The 16,232-nt window shown below is 45.1% G+C and overlaps 1 protein-coding gene across 1 annotated transcript; it reads right to left on the reverse strand.

Annotated features, from left to right (window-relative positions):
• Positions 1–8,561: 8,561 nt before the first annotated feature.
• Positions 8,562–15,924, reverse strand: RGS4 (regulator of G protein signaling 4). The gene is made up of 5 exons (XM_006276158.3): positions 15,757–15,924; positions 12,335–12,442; positions 11,104–11,165; positions 9,692–9,858; positions 8,562–9,080 (listed from the first exon to the last, which is right to left on the reverse strand). Exons 1-5 carry the CDS (start codon positions 15,798–15,800, stop codon positions 8,829–8,831), a joined length of 633 nt encoding a protein of 210 aa, XP_006276220.1. The 5' UTR covers positions 15,801–15,924; the 3' UTR covers positions 8,562–8,828.
• Positions 15,925–16,232: the final 308 nt, after the last annotated feature.

Here is a 16,232-nt window from a genome sequence, read left to right on the forward strand (position 1 = left end):
ATACAAAGGCCTAGACCCACAAGAGTATTTAGGCAGCAAACTCCTATTTAGGTGCCTGAAATTAATGGCCTGTAGCATAATTAAGGTGGGGGACAATGGCACCAGCCCCAGGCACTGACTTAGATGGGGGCACAAAATAGCAGCTGCCATGCTACTGGCTTGGCCAGCCATGCCACCAGCAGCCCAGCTGCAGACGCTGCCCTGTGCACTGAGGTCACCCAGGACACAAACCTGCCCGGTCACGCCTCTGCCTTGGGGCCCAAGTGTTTGTTTTCCTTTGTCACGTGCATGTATACATGTGAGTGTATGTGGGTGCCCTTGCCAATGAGTGATATGCACAGGAATGATTGATTTATTTTCCTGGCTACCCTAAGGGTATATCTACACAGCAGTGACTGCAGGGAAGCATAGAGAGACTCTGAGATGACTTTAAACAGTCTGGCTGCAGCAGCCTCTCAGTTTAGAGTAATTTAAGCTTCTTGGTCAAGCAGGTGGGTGTACAGCCCCTGCTGAGCTCTCTATTTCTTCCTATAGCTATACTACATGCTGTGTCTGAGCTAGGGAATTTAAAGCTAGCTCAGGTGCATTGATACTGCATTGCAGTCACTGCTGTGACCACTGCAACTAGCAAATTACTTCTTTATGTGCAGCTAAATTCTCATAGAAATGTTGCAGAGACATAGCACTGATTGCTGCTGCTGCCAGGGGCCATGTGCCAAAGCCATAACTATGCAGCGTTTGGTGTTTGCCACCAGCCAGCAGAATGCAATTTCCCAGGATTTTGTGATGCCAGCGGAGTTAGAAGCCAGATGTTTCTGCCCCCACACACGGTTTCATGGCCAAGCTGGATGAGCAGCTCCCACAGTTGTTACAGCACTGGAGAGGAAGATACACAGCTGAGCAACTATGATTCCACCCATCTCAGCCCAGTAGAGAGCCGCGCAAAGAAGCAGCATGCTGGCAGTGGCCCCTGTGCAATGAGTTTGCTAATCTCAGTCTAGCCGTGTGTCAGACAGAGGTCCATGTAGCAAAACAAGTGAAATACTATCCTGGGCCTCCTTATCCACCAGCCTGCTGAGGAGTTTGTATACCAGCGAGTTATTGGAGACCAAAGTCCCCTCTACATCTTTGGAGGACCTTCCCTGGTGGTATTATGGTGGGGACAAGTGCTGGGGCAACTAACACTGCTGTTACCCTCTTTCTTCCCATTGCAGTACCTGCCAAGCTTTTCCAATGCACTAAAGTAACTTGAGGTACAAGCCAAACTTAGTGCCAAGCAACTGATTTCTGGTGCCCTACGTGATACACCCAGCTCTGTCTGAGAGTTGCCTGTACAGCAGGACTTGTCAAGGGATCCTAAGCTGTCTGTTATTCGAGGACAACCAGCAGCTGGAGCCATTTGATATCTTTACATCTTTTCCCACCATGTGTTGTGTGGGACATGTTATGACAAAGCATTCCTACTGCACACCACAAAAATTAGCATAACCTCCTCTTAGCACAACCTGTGTCAGCTTGTCCCTAAGTGGCTTTAACCAACTTCCTTCTCCAGTTGGAAAGGAAGTTCAGAAATCCAAATAGTGATAGCAAGAAGAGATCTGCGGGGAGGAAGTGAAGCACCAGGGAGCCCCAGAACTCTCACTCCATGCCTGCTGCCATACAGGCCCAACTACTTTTACACTAGCAGCATTTTGGGTACAAGTAAGAGAACTGGCACCAGTTAAATAATTGATTAATGTATACCCCCACCCAGACTGCACCTGTGGCGTTATTGAAGTCACTGGGGATTTTGCCACTGGCTTCTCTTGAGCCAACATATCACAGAGAGCATTGAGACATCTCTGGGCAAATTCTTGGCTGTTTTTACAGTAGCTGAGACTCGGAAACCATGTTGGAAAGACTTAAAAGGTGCTGGGAGGGAGACCACAAGAGCAAGAGGTGTGCTGGGGGTGGGCTTCACTAAAGGTTAGACTGAGGGTGAGCTAGAATATACTATTGTGGAAGCCAAAAGGTTTCATGAAGATGTATTGGTTTCCACCAGGCTTTTTGTCAAAAATGGGTTTTGTGGTCAGTCAAAGAGGCCTCATTCAGAAAGCTCAGGTTTTGCAATTGAAAAAGCAGACATTTCAGCCCAATTCTGTTTTGCAGAGATGTTTGAAAGCTTTGGATCTTGTCCCAGCGTGTACTGAAAACAGAGGTCAGAACTTCTTAATTTGCTGCCCAGTAGAATTGTCACCCTCCAGCCAGTTCTGGCTGTAGCCTGGCATGTGGCAGGGATCAGGACAGAACCAGGAGGCTCATCTTATTCATATGCAAATGATGAAGTCTTAATACCAAACAATTCAAGAACAGTTTCCTCCACCCTGCTCCCCATTCCCTCCAAGGCCTCCTCTGCAGAGCTCATGCTCATTCAGTCACGTGTAGGACTCTCCCATCCATCAATTGAACATGAACTCCTTGTGTAATGCTGTGGATAAGAGAGTTAGTGTAATTTGTGGATATAGGCATATAGGAGGTGATGCTACTAAATTAAAAGTAAAAGAGTGGCATTGCAGGAATACTAATCAAACCATTGCTGCTGAATACACTTCAAAAAGGATCTTAGCATAACACAAAGGATAGAAACAAAAGCCCTGATATCAGAGCTGGGAAACCCATCCTGCAATGAGCCGGTGCAGAAGGTTAGTGTATTTAGGTTATCAAATCTATAGGCACTTCCATGGAAAGTAGATTTCTGAGAGCTGAGGGCTCTGGAGTCATGAAGGCAGAATGAGACCAAATGGCTGGAAGCTAAAGCCAACAAATTCAGACTAGAAGTGAGGTTCAGTATTTTTCTTAACAATGAATGGCATTAAACATTGGATCAACTTGCCTATGGATATGATGGTGTCTCTGTTAATTAAAAATCTGTGGAGCAGTAGATTTGGGTAGCTACCTCCATAGATCCACTTTAGCTCAAGCAGCAATTCTGGGCTGGAGGCAGGAGTCAGTGTGATATTCTTTGTCCTGAGTCATCCAAGACATGAAATGAGATGTTCCTAGTTGTCTTCTGGGACCTTACCAATCATGAATGGATATTCACACACAAAGAAATGAAAGCGTGGTGGGTGAACTGCAAAGTCCCCCATTTGCTTCTTGGAGCTCTGATGGAAGTTTCCAGCTGCCACACTTAAACTTCAAGGCCATTTTATCATTTCAGCTTGTGCTTAGTGCTGCACCCAGGTTGTAGCCCAGAGAGAAGCACTGCTTACATGCTTAGGGGCCAGCCGTTCCAGATGCTGCCCAGATAATTGGCATGCAGGAGTTCAGAGGAGCTCATGGGAGTCAGGACAGCATTAACAGCTGGGATCACATTCTCCCAGGAGCTGCAGAAATCGCAGCTGTTTCCATTTTGCCAATAGAAAAACATACACGTTAGTAAAAGCCAGTGCCATTGCATGGGGACCATGCATGCATGGCCTGAGCATTCTTAGCTATGATTCAATTGTGTTTGTTTTTTGCTGAGGTAGCTCCATTTGCTCTCCCTGATGAAATACCATTATCGGTCCAATAGGCTGAGAGAGGAAAATATGTGACTTAGCATTAGGAGCAGTTAATTCATTTGGTTGCAAATAGAACAGATTATCCAGGTGGAGTCTGCCTCACATGTGAAATAAGGGTACTTGGAGGATAAGAAGGCACAGGAAAGCTACCAGTGGCCTGATAGTCCCACAGCTTTGTCATGAACCCAGCATCACCTAGACTAGCCAATACATGGGCCTCAGTACCTAGTGCTCTATGCAGCACTCTGCCACTGACCTGCTGTGTGACCTCGCACCTGTCACTAACACTCCTTGTGAACCTTTTCTCTATTATATGACCAGGCTGGAGAAGCATTGGAGAGGTTTGGCCAGCATGTGCTATGGAGGTATGATGCGCCTCCTGTCTAGACTTCTTTCAGAAATGATCAACAGATCAACCACCACCAGAGCAGAATATTGTCATAACACAAGCATAACAGTCCATACATATCTGAAAGCTTTGGCTAGGTCTGCCAAGGTAGGTTGGCAAAGACTGTCAGTCTTGCTTCTAGGAACTCCTTGAATCATATTGTTTGTACATGGACCTAGCCCCTTTGGAGTTCCTGGCCATTCCATGAAAGAAATTGCTCTTTTAGGTAAGGGTTATGCCAGGACCATAACTCATGTGGACATTGTGGTTGAAAGGATAGATCTAACCTGACAAATTAGCACATGCTGCAGGTGAAGAAGGATAGGCAATAGGCAAATGTTTGTATACATAGGTACATAATCCCACGGCCAATTCCTGACACGGTTGAAACCACCTAAACTGGGAGCCACAAAAGGATATGTCTACTACTATAAGAAAGGCTGCCTACTACACAAAGATCAAGTGATGGGGGAAGAAGGTAACATCCAAGAGAAGGGGGCATATGGGCACCCAGACCCCTGGAAGAAGAAAGCATGCTGCCCATTGTGGAGCTCATGTCATTCATAACTACTTGTATGTGCAAAATGTTGGGCTGTGGCTGTGAGTTGTAGCTAAATGCCTGTTGGGCCATGGTATTAGGAACCCTGAGGCAGTCAAAAGGGGAGGTTTCCAGGGTTTAAGTGTGGGACTTCAGATTGTGTCACCTGAGGAGTGGAGAGAGACGGGGGTCAAGGAGAACTGCAGCACACCTAGTGTCTAATACATGCTGTGCCAACAATAGAAAGCCAAATCCTAGCAGAATTCATGGGGAAACTCCCAGCCAAAGCTTTTTGGCTTGGCTGGAGTTTAGGCTGAGAGTGTTTGTCATTGACGTTCCAATAAATCTTACAGCCAAACTGTCCAGGAATGGGCATTAGATTTCCAAGAAATCTACTCATAAAAATTAAACTACAAACCATTAATGACAAACGCATAGTGCAAGGGGATGTAAGTTTTCTGCTGGGACTTCCTGAAAAGAAATAATGAAGTGTAACTTGCAGCTTATTTTATACCCATGCTGATTTTAAGCAAGCTCCTATGTGTCCAGTATTTGACTGTGTTAAATGTCTATCTTTGATTAATTACTATGGTAAACATTTCTTTATAATTAACTCACATTTATGTACAGGAAGAGACATTTTCCATATGGGGCTTGATAGTTGTTATCTCCTGATTAACTCTTGTTTTGCCTTAGTGGTTCCCTTGATCTTCCAAGGACAACTCTTCAAAAACGCTTTGTGTTTTTCCCAGTTGTTAATAAATTTCCTGATATATTCCAACTCAGCAGAGATTGATAACCTCCTGTTATAAGGTAATTCAGTCAAAATTGGGACTTTCCAATAACCAATAATGAACAGCTGAAAACAGGATCTTTCAGTTTGTTCTTGCAAACCCTGCCTGCCCTCTCCATCTGGCACCTCCAGCAGTAGGTGCAGGACAGACTGGCAGCAGCAGCCAGGCAGAGTCTGGCTGCGCGCTGCTCCTGCTCCGGCACACACCCTGGGGTGGCTGGACTGGCAACACGTGGCATGGCCCAGACTGCTCCCCCACCCCCACCCCCACTCCTAGGCCAGCCGGGGCTGAGGGACCCTCCACAGGCCAGATAAAATCCTTTGGCGGGCCATATTTTGCCCACTCCTGACTTAGATTTTCCTCACACCCTCTGCTAGCCTAGCAGGGCATGGTAAGAAATGTGCACCCCGGAATTATGGCCTGAACATAGGTGTTGAGTCTGTAAGACAATGCATGGGACTTCACACAAAGATATCGTTTTCTGGTCAGTGCTAGCATGTCATGGTTTGTGCTTGGATGTGCCCACAAACAGGCTTGCTTAGGATCCAAGGACTCTTGTGTCCTTGATTCATTCATGATGTCTACCCCGGGGACCCTGAAGAATGTCTACTCCTGGGATGGCTGCTAATGATGAGTGGAAAAGCTTTCCTCTTCTGCACTGTGTTGGAAGCACATTTTGCTTCCTGGAGGTTGTTCGGGACTTTTCAAAAGCTTGGAGAAATCACAATCACCGCTTGATTCCAGCGGAAGGCAATTCTGGGTTCTGTTCCTGCTAATGAGGTGGAATTGTTTGGCTGGATGGATGGGGAGGGCGGTGAGAGTTTGTCTGCTTATTTTGTCACTATGGGGACAGAGGTCAGGTTGGCTAGGTGCCTTAAGTGCAAGATGTTTGGGTTTCTGAGTGATAACGCACTACAGTGGTTCATGGGAAACTCAAGAACAGGATACTTAGGAGACTTTTCCCTGCCCCCAAGCCTTTCTCAATAGTTCTACATCAAAAGCCACATATAATATATCTGTGTTTGCATGACACCCATCTCAGTCCAGATCTTGGGCTGCTATCGTATTATAAATATTAAACAAAAATCATGGATGCAAACTCCCAGTTTGATGAAAAACAAAGGCATCTGGCTTCTCTTTAAAATAATTTGAAATGAGCTCTAATTTCGACATTAGTTTAATCTTTAGAAAAGCTCTCTAAAAATATACTGGCCTTGTTCAGCTTTAAGAAGGGAGATTAAAAGAAAATTGGATCATATTGGGGATAACATAATTGATATAAAGGTGGCACCATTTCAAGCCAAGGCATTTTGTATAAATACTTTGAGGGGAAATCAATCAGTAAAAGTGCCTTGTCCTGCTGTGTGCAACTGTCAGAGGTCCTGCTAGATACTACAACATGTTGTTATGTTAACGTGTGAGTTTTGTAGCCAGCGCATTACACCCTCATTAACTACTGTTTTCTCCTTTGGCTTATTCATGGAACGGTACTTTAGCATGATGTTTCTACTTCAAACATGTTTTATTTATAATCAATTCACTCTTGTTAAAGTATTTATACAGTTCATTGCAGAATTGACCAAGAATTCTAGGTATTAGGGGGGAAACCCCCCCCACAGGTAGCAACATGTTTGTCAAGTGCAGAGCTTCAGTCTTTAGCAAGCATCTTCATCCATTAGATAAACAAGCAGATCAGCATGTGCCTCAATAAGTTAAAGTAGAAATAAATAAATAAATAAATAAATAGGTAGCGGTGTGATCAGAACAGTCTTATCTACCAATCTCCAACCTGTGACAAAATCCCTGATGTGGGAGAAACCACCTAAACTGGGAGCCACAAAAGGAAATGTCTACTACTATGAGAGAGGCTGCCTGCTACACAAAGGTTAAGTGATGGGGGAAGAAGGTAACATCCAAGGGAAGGAGCAGTCCACACATTGCAAACAAAAGCTGCGACCGATGTGAAAGGCAGGTGAGCCTGAAGCTAAGCAGGTCGAGGCAGGTGCTACCAAGTACGGTTGCACCAGGGGCTCTTAGTAACCCCAACAGAAGTGAGAGGGAGTCCCCTAACTCTAGCTGAAGGCCAGGTCCAACCATGTAGGTTGAATTGAGCTATCTACTGCTTTACCCTAGGCTGGGTAATTTAATGTTCTGGAGTAATAAAGACACTGACATAGCACCTCCTAGAAGCCTTAACAACATTGATGTTTCAAATGCAAACCCATTAAATAATACTAAGAAGAATATTTTTAAATGTTTCTGTGGGCCTCGAGCTCCAAGGAGCTGGGCCTTTCCCCCTTGTTGGTTGTGGGTAGCGGCCCCCCATTACCAACTGCAGACTCTGCTAAATGCTCTAGGACACGGTAGAAAGCCCCGGGGAACGGGTAATTTTCAGGATTAATTATACCAGTAGGTGGGTCCTGGGGGAGGCGGCTTTCATAAATGCGCAGAAATGGGTTCAAGGGGAGATTCAGCCCCTCTGCAAGGGAGCCACGCTGGGCCAGCTTCCTGGTCAGGACTATGTGAGGATCACAGAGGAAACCAGTAGGAGCAGCAGAGAGCAGGCCATGCCCTTCTGGTTGTGGTGACCTTGAGGATGTGGGGACACTCTGGGCTAAACTGCCAAACTTTATCCTGATGGTTTCCCTTTGAAACACAGTTGCAATAATCCCTGAATTCAATTTGCATAGTGTAATGTTTCCCCTGCCCTGCTCTGAGCAGAAGCTGCAAAAAGCCTTTCTAACCAGAAGGCTGTGCAAAACAGGCTAGTTAATAAAACAAGCTATGGTGATATAGTGCATAGGTATGCCCAAGAACACACAGCCTCAGAATAAGGCATTGCAAGAGTACAAGCAACCCTCCTCCTCCATTGTGCTGGGGTCACCAGCATTGGGCACTGCACAGGCCTTTGTGGTAATGCAAATGTCCTGTCAGTTCTGCTACCCCAGGTAGTGCCTGACTGTCTGGATGTCTCAAGGTTGTAGCAAGCCTTTCCTGTCTCTGCCCCTGCTGATTCTAAAGGCATCTGTGAGGAGACCACATCTCCGCTGTTTCCTGCCAGTGAGCCCCATACCGTCACTCACTCTCTCACCTGCTTGTGCCTGGATATGGCGCACAAGATTGGATCAGGCCTGCCACGTAGCTTCCTCCCTGCCTCCCACCCCATATTCTTGGTCAAACCAACACAGGGCAAAGTGCCTTTGTAGTAAAGTGCTGATTAACAAAACTGACATACCTAAACTTTCAGTGCTGTTCCACCTGTTCTGGCAACAAATTGAAAAGAACACAACAGACATATATAACAATTTAACCCTGCTTTACATGTTAGAGAAATGCCTCTTCTATTGATGGCTGCTGAGAAGACCAGCAGGTTTCAATACATAAACTGAGTCTTCTTGAGTTACAAATGCTGGCTGTTGCATGACATAGTAGGTACACAAGAAGGACATTAGACATCTACTGAGTACAGCTGTGTTGCTTCATGCCAATGAGTGCTTTGCTGACGAGTGCTTTGCATGCCCAGTAAGAGTCATGGGAGCACTGCCTACTCCCTGCTTGCTGCTCAGTCAAGCACACTGAGAGACCAGGTTGGAGTTACAGTCTAAGGATTGAGCCTTGGTTCTTTTGTGGCTCTCAGTGCTGCAGGACATGCCAGCTGGGCTAATCAAGTCAAGATAGAAAGGAGATTTGAGGAAGCGGCGGTAAGAATCCTTCTCCATGAGGATAAATATTTTCCTCTGAGCCTCATCAAAGCAGGTCAGTGTGGGTTCCTGGATGTTGCAGCTTGTCTTGTCCCGGGTACAGGAATCTAAGTTCACCTAGTGGAGAGAGGGAAGGGTTATTCAGTGTCTGGCTTGGTTGATAATGTATAGGAAACTGGTGAGTCCCCTGTGTGACTCTCCTTGGCAATGGTATTAAGTTTGCCATGGCAATGGGGCTGGCTTCCCCTCAAGCAACCACCCTCTTGGCAAAATCTTTTTCTTGAATTATTGTCAGAATCCACCTGAGTGGGATTTCAATGGGGATTTCTATCCCCAGGTGGAATTAGCTGCCTAATGGGAAGCTGATCACATAACAAGGAGTCAAGAAGGGGTGGTTTCCTTTCCTTCTGGACACACTTTATTCATTAGCGTCAGGTTGGTCTATCACTCAGGATAGATCACCTACCATTGCATGGGGCATGTCTGGGCCTTGGAAACCTGCAGTCCATCTGATCATGTTTTAAGATTTGGAGTAGTGGCATGTGAATGAGGGCCAGGCTTCCTTTCCCTCCTGCATAGCTTTCACACAGCTGTAGTGGCATGTTGCAGATGTATTGTACCCACCCTGATAAGAAGTGAAATGCAGCATGCATGTTCTACTAGTTGAAGACAGTGCTGGCCTGCCCCCCCATATTCAAGGGACTTCTCCAGGGGAACGCTATACATACCTCTCTAGTTGCCTGAACAGAGATGAACTCATCATAGATCTTCCTGGCCTTCGTGCTGAGCTTGGCAGGTGACTTGGTTTTCTTGTAGTCCTCACAACTCACCCAGAATTCAATATTTTCTTCACTGTACTCAGATTTCAGAAAAGCCCGGAAAGCAGCCAGCCCACCTAGTTAGAAGAAAACAGCAGCAGTGAGTCTCCCTGGCTGTCAGTTGAGCATCTAGATGAACCTAAGCAATGGAGCCATCACAGGACTCTTCCCATGCAGTTCAGTGACTGCAACTCCTTTGACTGCAGTGACAGCATATGCCTGGCAGGCTCTTTCCTCATTAAATTTCCACTGTCATCAAACGGATGACAAAAGGAGGCTAATGTGCAAAAGGGCTCCCAAGGGAGATCAAGCAGCCCAGCTCCTCAAAGCCCATACTGTGCTTTTTCTGGGACAGCTGAGAATACAAATAAATAGCCTATCCCCAGCTGGCTCAGCAGGCACTTAACACTCTGCAGAGTCTCAGGCCATGGGAACATTTATTTGCTGACATGATACAGGCCCAAGGGGGTTCAGTATAGCCTGAAGCCAAAATGGAGAGAGTCTCCTATTGGATTGTCTTCCGTTGCCGCCTAACCCTGGATGGGCTGAAGGCTCAGTGCATCTTGTGTCAAGAAGTGATTTACACAGGAACTGGAATTACACAAGTCACAGTCACAGGTCTCAGAGGCCATGGTAGAATGAGCACTTTGGCACTGGCCCCAGGAAAACAACCAGGGAGCTAACAGCTGGAGACAAACTCACAGAAGTAAAAAAATACAAAAAAATACATGGGCCAGCCTCAATCCTGAGATGCAGAAGACTTCGGTGGAGTTATATCAAAGTCAGATTTGCCCCACTGGTTGACTTTCTTGCATGATTAGGATGGACATTTGAGACACATGTGGGCAGTAGCAGAGAGGATGAAGGCTGGAATGAAGGCAAATCTATTAGCTGTCTAGAAGACAGCCTGAGTACCTTAGGTTTCCTCATACAGGCCTGCAGATGGGATCTTGTCTACTCCTAAAAGTTCCCAAGAAAATCGGGGCTGTTTTACTACTCAGTACTAGGCCCAATCTCTGCTCTCTGGAAAATCACCCCAGCATGCAGGGCAGGTCTTTTCAAGCCCCATGGCAGTTCCCCTTACCTAGCCTTACTCATCTCTGCCTGGGCAAGGCATGGGTAGCAGGTGATAGTCCCCCACCCACCAAGCATTGTTGCTGCTGAGTAAAGTGAGGTAAAGCTTTAAATGCTGTTGGCCGAAGTGCTAATACATTGCATCAGCACCCACTCGTTCATGCTGCCAGCTGTCAAAGGGACATGCTATAGCACCCTGTACAATCCATACCAACAGTGTTCCCTTCAGAGTTGTCCCATCTACTTACTGTCATGATGGATCAGGTTTTCCAAAGAGTCAGCCCACTTCTTGACTTCCTCCTGACTAACCCTGAAATGAGACAGAGAGAGATGGGAAGAGGGTTTAGAGCAGTGGCTCTTAACCTTTTTGAACTCAAGGCACCCCTCCATAACTTTTGTGAGTTGTGCAACATCCAATTTATATATATAACAATGCTTACCTCTATACACAGGGGCTTGGGCAGTAGGGGTTAGGGGTCATCCAGGAAGAGACAAGCCTGAGGCTTGCTTATCCAATTAGCTTATCTCCTCACACCTCACAGCACCCTTCAACAGATCTGGTGGCACCCCAGGGGGCCCCAGCACCCTGGCTAAGTATAATTGATTTAGATAAAGAGCCAAAGAGATCATGTTTGACTTTCCCATCAGAGTCCCTGAAAATTGTAGAGGCTGTGCCTGAAGATGTCCCAAGTCACTAGGCCTTGGGGAGAAATAGGTTTGGACATCTTGCATTTGGAAATGTCTCAGGACAAATAGGATCCAGTGATTTAATTTATGGAAACTGTTGTCCTTTGCCCAGGGTAAACACTTACCAGCTTTGGGCTGAAACCCCCTTCCTCTTCAGCCCTCGTCTTCCCCCTCAAGGAAGATAGCTCTGGGCTTTGGGCTGGAGTAAAGGATTAGTTTTGCCTTACTCTAAAACACAGAGTAGGGATCATTCTTAGGATCAAGCCAGGGAGTCCTAAATAATTGATTTTCCTTTGACAGCAAGAGAGATGCTGGTGAAATTTCTTAAAGAGTTCAATGAAGAACTCAGTAACTTTCCTCTTCTGTGCTGTGGGCCAATACACCATTTAGTCAAATATTAGGACATGCCATGGTCCACCTATGCCAAGGCCCTGTCTTGGAGAGTGTCCTTTGGTCTCTGCAGAGGAAGAATACAGTCCCTGTGGTGCCCGTTACTAAGAAGCCGTGAGGTGGTGGGTAGGTTGATCCCAGTGCAGGATTCCACATTTCCTGTCTCTTTGGAGCATCATCTGTGCCTGACTCAAAGATCTGTTGTGGTGGCTACTGAAGTGCATTCTGTCTTGTGGGATCCTACTCTGTGATAGGAGATAATGGGGTTCTTTCCTTTTTCACACATGTTTTAAATCAACTACCTGTACTTCAGGGTCCACTAACAAACTTCAACTAAAGGAAAGTGAGAACTATTATGCTTGACCTCAAGTCCTGATATTTCTCTGCATGCCCTGCTCTTACCTCTGGGATGAAGATGTTTTCTCCTTCTTGCTGTGGGAAGAAGAACCCTGCTCGTACGACTCAGATTTCTGCAGCAAGAAACCCAGACGATGCTTCATATCCTTGGCACTGAAACAAGCAGAGAGACACCATTTGTGAGGACAACTGTTGTGAGTCTGTGCACAGGTTTTTTGTGTAGACTATACCAGTTCGAGCTATTACTGACATGTGCCCAATTCAAGCTTAGAGTTCACTTTTTTTAGATCAATACCATTAAAATGAAATCATGATATTAATTAAAGAGCCTCTGGACTTTCACCAACACATCAGTTGTTGCTGTTTCACTTCACTGCTAGGGGAACAGTACAGTTGGAGAAGTACCTAATATGTGAATTAGAATCTGATCCTCACTATTCAGTGCCATAGTCTCCCCTGCTGTTAGCTATGCCGTGTTATAAGGTGCCCTTGGTATTTCTGGCTTTGCACCGTGTTGTGTGTGTGGGTTTGAAATGGCAATTTTGGTTTGAAATGGCATTGTTAGGGAATCCCTGGGTAAATATTTGCCTACAAATGGAGGGAACTGGACTCAAATGGCTCCCAAGGCCCTTTCCAGTCCTATGTTCTATAGTCTAGTACAGACCCTAATTGTAAGGCCATCACTGATCTTTGTGTAGTGAATTCAGGAATAACAGGGGGTATTGGATTCTATTCTGCCTCCTGCATCATTGAGATAATCATTAGCTAACTGCAGGATATCTGAGCTGAATATCTGCAATTACCATTGGTTTTGGCAGCTCAAAATGGGTCTGCATTTAGCTTCTTACTACTAACATTGATGTGCATAGCAAAATAAACAGACCCAGCTTTGAGTTCACAGCCCTGGCAGTTAGTGATGATTCAGTTTATGTACCAAAAAAAAAAAAAAAATAGATCTGAGAGTCTCTCAGCAAATAAATACACTGTCATGTTCACATTCTGACTCTGAGCACACTTGAGTGGAAATAAAACAGGAAAATTGTGTTAGCAAGACCAACCTAATAACAGGCAGAGTAAAGTTGGGAACAGTAAATGGATTCCTTGCTTTAAGTGATTCCATTCCCACTGCTCAGTGTGCAGTTCTGCAATGAGGTACCAATATTTTCATTCAATTCATGGTCCCCAAGAGAGATTGTGTGCGTCTCCCACTTGCTTAATGAGCTGCCATTCATTAGTGCCACATATTATTGCTGCCTCTGTTTGAGTCTGAGAAAAGAAGTCCTCATGATGGGGCATTAATACCATCAGAAAACTCTTTGGTCCTTGAACCCATTAAAAAATGCATCATGAAACAACACAGGACTGAGCTATGGCAAGGTATTGGGATGTATGTGCCTCTCTATCCCAGGAAGAAACTGCCTTATGCACTTCCTTAGCACAAAGAGGGACTGCCTGTCCAGTTGACTGTGTTCTCTGCCCTACTATGTCTTATATACCCAGCTAGGGCCATGATCCAGTCAACAGTCAGTGTGCTAAGCTGCACTGCAGAGAACACCTCCTAAAGGTGCCAAGTTCCAGATGCAACATTGCATATCAATTATTTAATGAGCCAATATGCATATATGCCAATTATTGCATATTGACATATGCCTCTGTTTAAAAGCTGTGCAGACTTCGTGCTGGCATAGCGACAGCAAGATAAAAGAAAAGAAAAAAGTTGCATATCTTTACACTCAGTCTCCTGTAATCAGAGTTAAGGTTGTTTGCCTAGCATCAGAGTTATGCTGTGCCTAGCATGTGTGGATTTCTTTAAATCATCGAAGCCAGAGAGAAGAAGGTGGCAAATTGTCAGGGCTTGCTTGGCCCAGAGGTACGGTTGGGTGGGCAGAGAGGCCAGATTTGCTCTGGAAGAACTTGTACAAGAAGATGTAACAAGACATGGGCAGGACCTAGCAGTGTGAGTCTGAAGAGAAGGCCTTTGGGCACAGCCCCAGAGAGCAGTACAAGTTTGAAACCAGTGGGGTACAAGAGATGTTTAGGTTTAAAGTGAATTTCCTTCTAGAAGCTATTAAAGTTAAAGTGCTTTGTCCTTTCTATAGCTCTGAAAACCATTTATAGATTTCAGTGACAGGGACAGAACTCTGCATTATGTTAAGATGACCCAAGGACAGATTTAGAGAGGCCATCACTCTGGGATGTTCTATAGGACTTCTCCATAAGGATGAGATGAGGCGTCTCTTTCTCCTTGCCATATCCCAGCTTTGTTCAAGCTCTGAGACACACCGTCCAGAAGGATTTGCTTATGGCCAGGGTGGATTGATTGTCACTCTGGAGACAGATTCCTGCATCCTATAGCAGTGAAGAGGACTAAAGAGACATCCCCTTTCTTCCACCTGCAAAATCTGCCTGCTTAGTTGACCCTCTTTTTTTTGTCCCACTCTCAGTCAGAATGAGAAACTGAGGCAACTCACTGCAGAAAAGAATCCAGACTCTCAGACAGTAATGTCCCAAAGTAATTTAGAATCCAGCAAACCTGGCCAAAGCTTTCGAGGAATTAGAGGGAAATGGGGAAGGGAGGGAGTTGATTTCTGAACCATATTTTTGGCTGATTTACAAGGCATTTGTTCTATGCCCTGGAAGTAGGGAGTGATGCATATTGACAGCTACCTGCCCTACCATAAGGCATTACTTCACGCGCACCAAATGGCTAATGTTTAACTAACAGGTTTGGTAAAACAAGCCTGTTAGAATCCTCTCCCCAAGGGAAGGTCTGAAAAACAGAGACAGCCTCTGGCCGCAAAACTGTGAACCTGCTCTTTCATTTCTTTCCATGCCTCCTGTTCCAGGTCACAGCCATCCCCTCATCTTCAGTTTTACATAATACTGCACCTTACTGCATTATGAAGCCCTTGTCCCCCTAGCACCCATCAAAACAACCATCTGGTTTCTGCTTTTGCCAGCTGTTTAATTTTCTTGTTATATGCCTTCCTTTATGATTATAAACCAGACCTATTTTGCTAGATGCATAAAGTAGTTTGACATTTATTTCAGGAATTATGCTACACATCAAACAAATATCATTAAAATACCATGCACATAGATTGTCATTCCTGAATTTCAATATGAAAACAGATCTCTCTTCTGCTATACAGGGTGAGGCTGACACAACCCTGCAGTAACATATAATAAAGGAGAGCAAAAATGCATAAATGCACAGAGGCAATTTATGCTGATGGCTAGAGCTAGTCCAGAATTCACAATAGTTGGCAAAGAACCATGATGCAATCCAATTCTAGCCTAAAAAGAAATCCTTAAACAATCAATTATATATCATCTTGGAGAAAAAACAGATTCAAATTTGATTATTTCTGATTGAAACACTTGTAAAATACCGTTTAGATACAGTCTCGAATACATCAACACGACTATAAACTTAAAAAATAAAAATGCTCAGTAATAGACTCTACCTTTTTAAGCAAGTGGCCGGCAATGCAGCAAGTCCCTTGCACATTTTGCTATTGGAGTTCTTGTCCCAATTCCAGAAAAGAGTACAAGAGGAGGCTGAGGCTGTGTCCGGGTTTTTACCTGCTGCGCTATTTGCTTAGAATTCTCAGTGCTTCTGTTTTCTAAGCCTGCTGGCTCCAGCATGGGTCTGTTTTATAGTCTAGACCAAAGAGTCCAGCATCATTTTTCCAGCCAGTCAGAAATCAGCACAGCAGCAGCAGCCACCCCCTCCTTGCCTACACAACAGGAAAAGAGGAAGAGACTGACGTATGAATCAGGACAAAAAAGATACAATGAAAAAGAAAACCTTACCAGAAATGACAGATCACAGTTGACATGCAGATTTGGAATCTCTGGATAGAGTGGAAAAAAAATATTGTGAGTTTCCTGCCTTGCATAAGATGGGCTGTTTCTTTCAATCTATTAGGGAAAGGGGAAG

Source organism: Alligator mississippiensis, chromosome 5, assembly GCF_030867095.1.
Source record: "Alligator mississippiensis isolate rAllMis1 chromosome 5, rAllMis1, whole genome shotgun sequence".
Lineage (NCBI taxonomy): Eukaryota > Metazoa > Chordata > Crocodylia > Alligatoridae > Alligator > Alligator mississippiensis.

Excerpts from the sequence above, each read along its gene's own strand:
- RGS4 (XM_006276158.3), bottom strand. The coding sequence starts at position 15,800 with ATGTGCAAGGGACTTGCTGCATTGCCGGCCACTTGCTTAAAAAG. Across the intron at positions 11,166-12,334 it reads AAAACATCTTCATCCCAGAG|GGTTAGTCAGGAGGAAGTCA; the intron begins GTAAGAGCAGGG and ends GTCTCATTTCAG. Across the intron at positions 9,859-11,103 it reads AAACCTGATCCATCATGACA|GTGGGCTGGCTGCTTTCCGG; the intron begins GTAAGTAGATGG and ends TCTTCTAACTAG.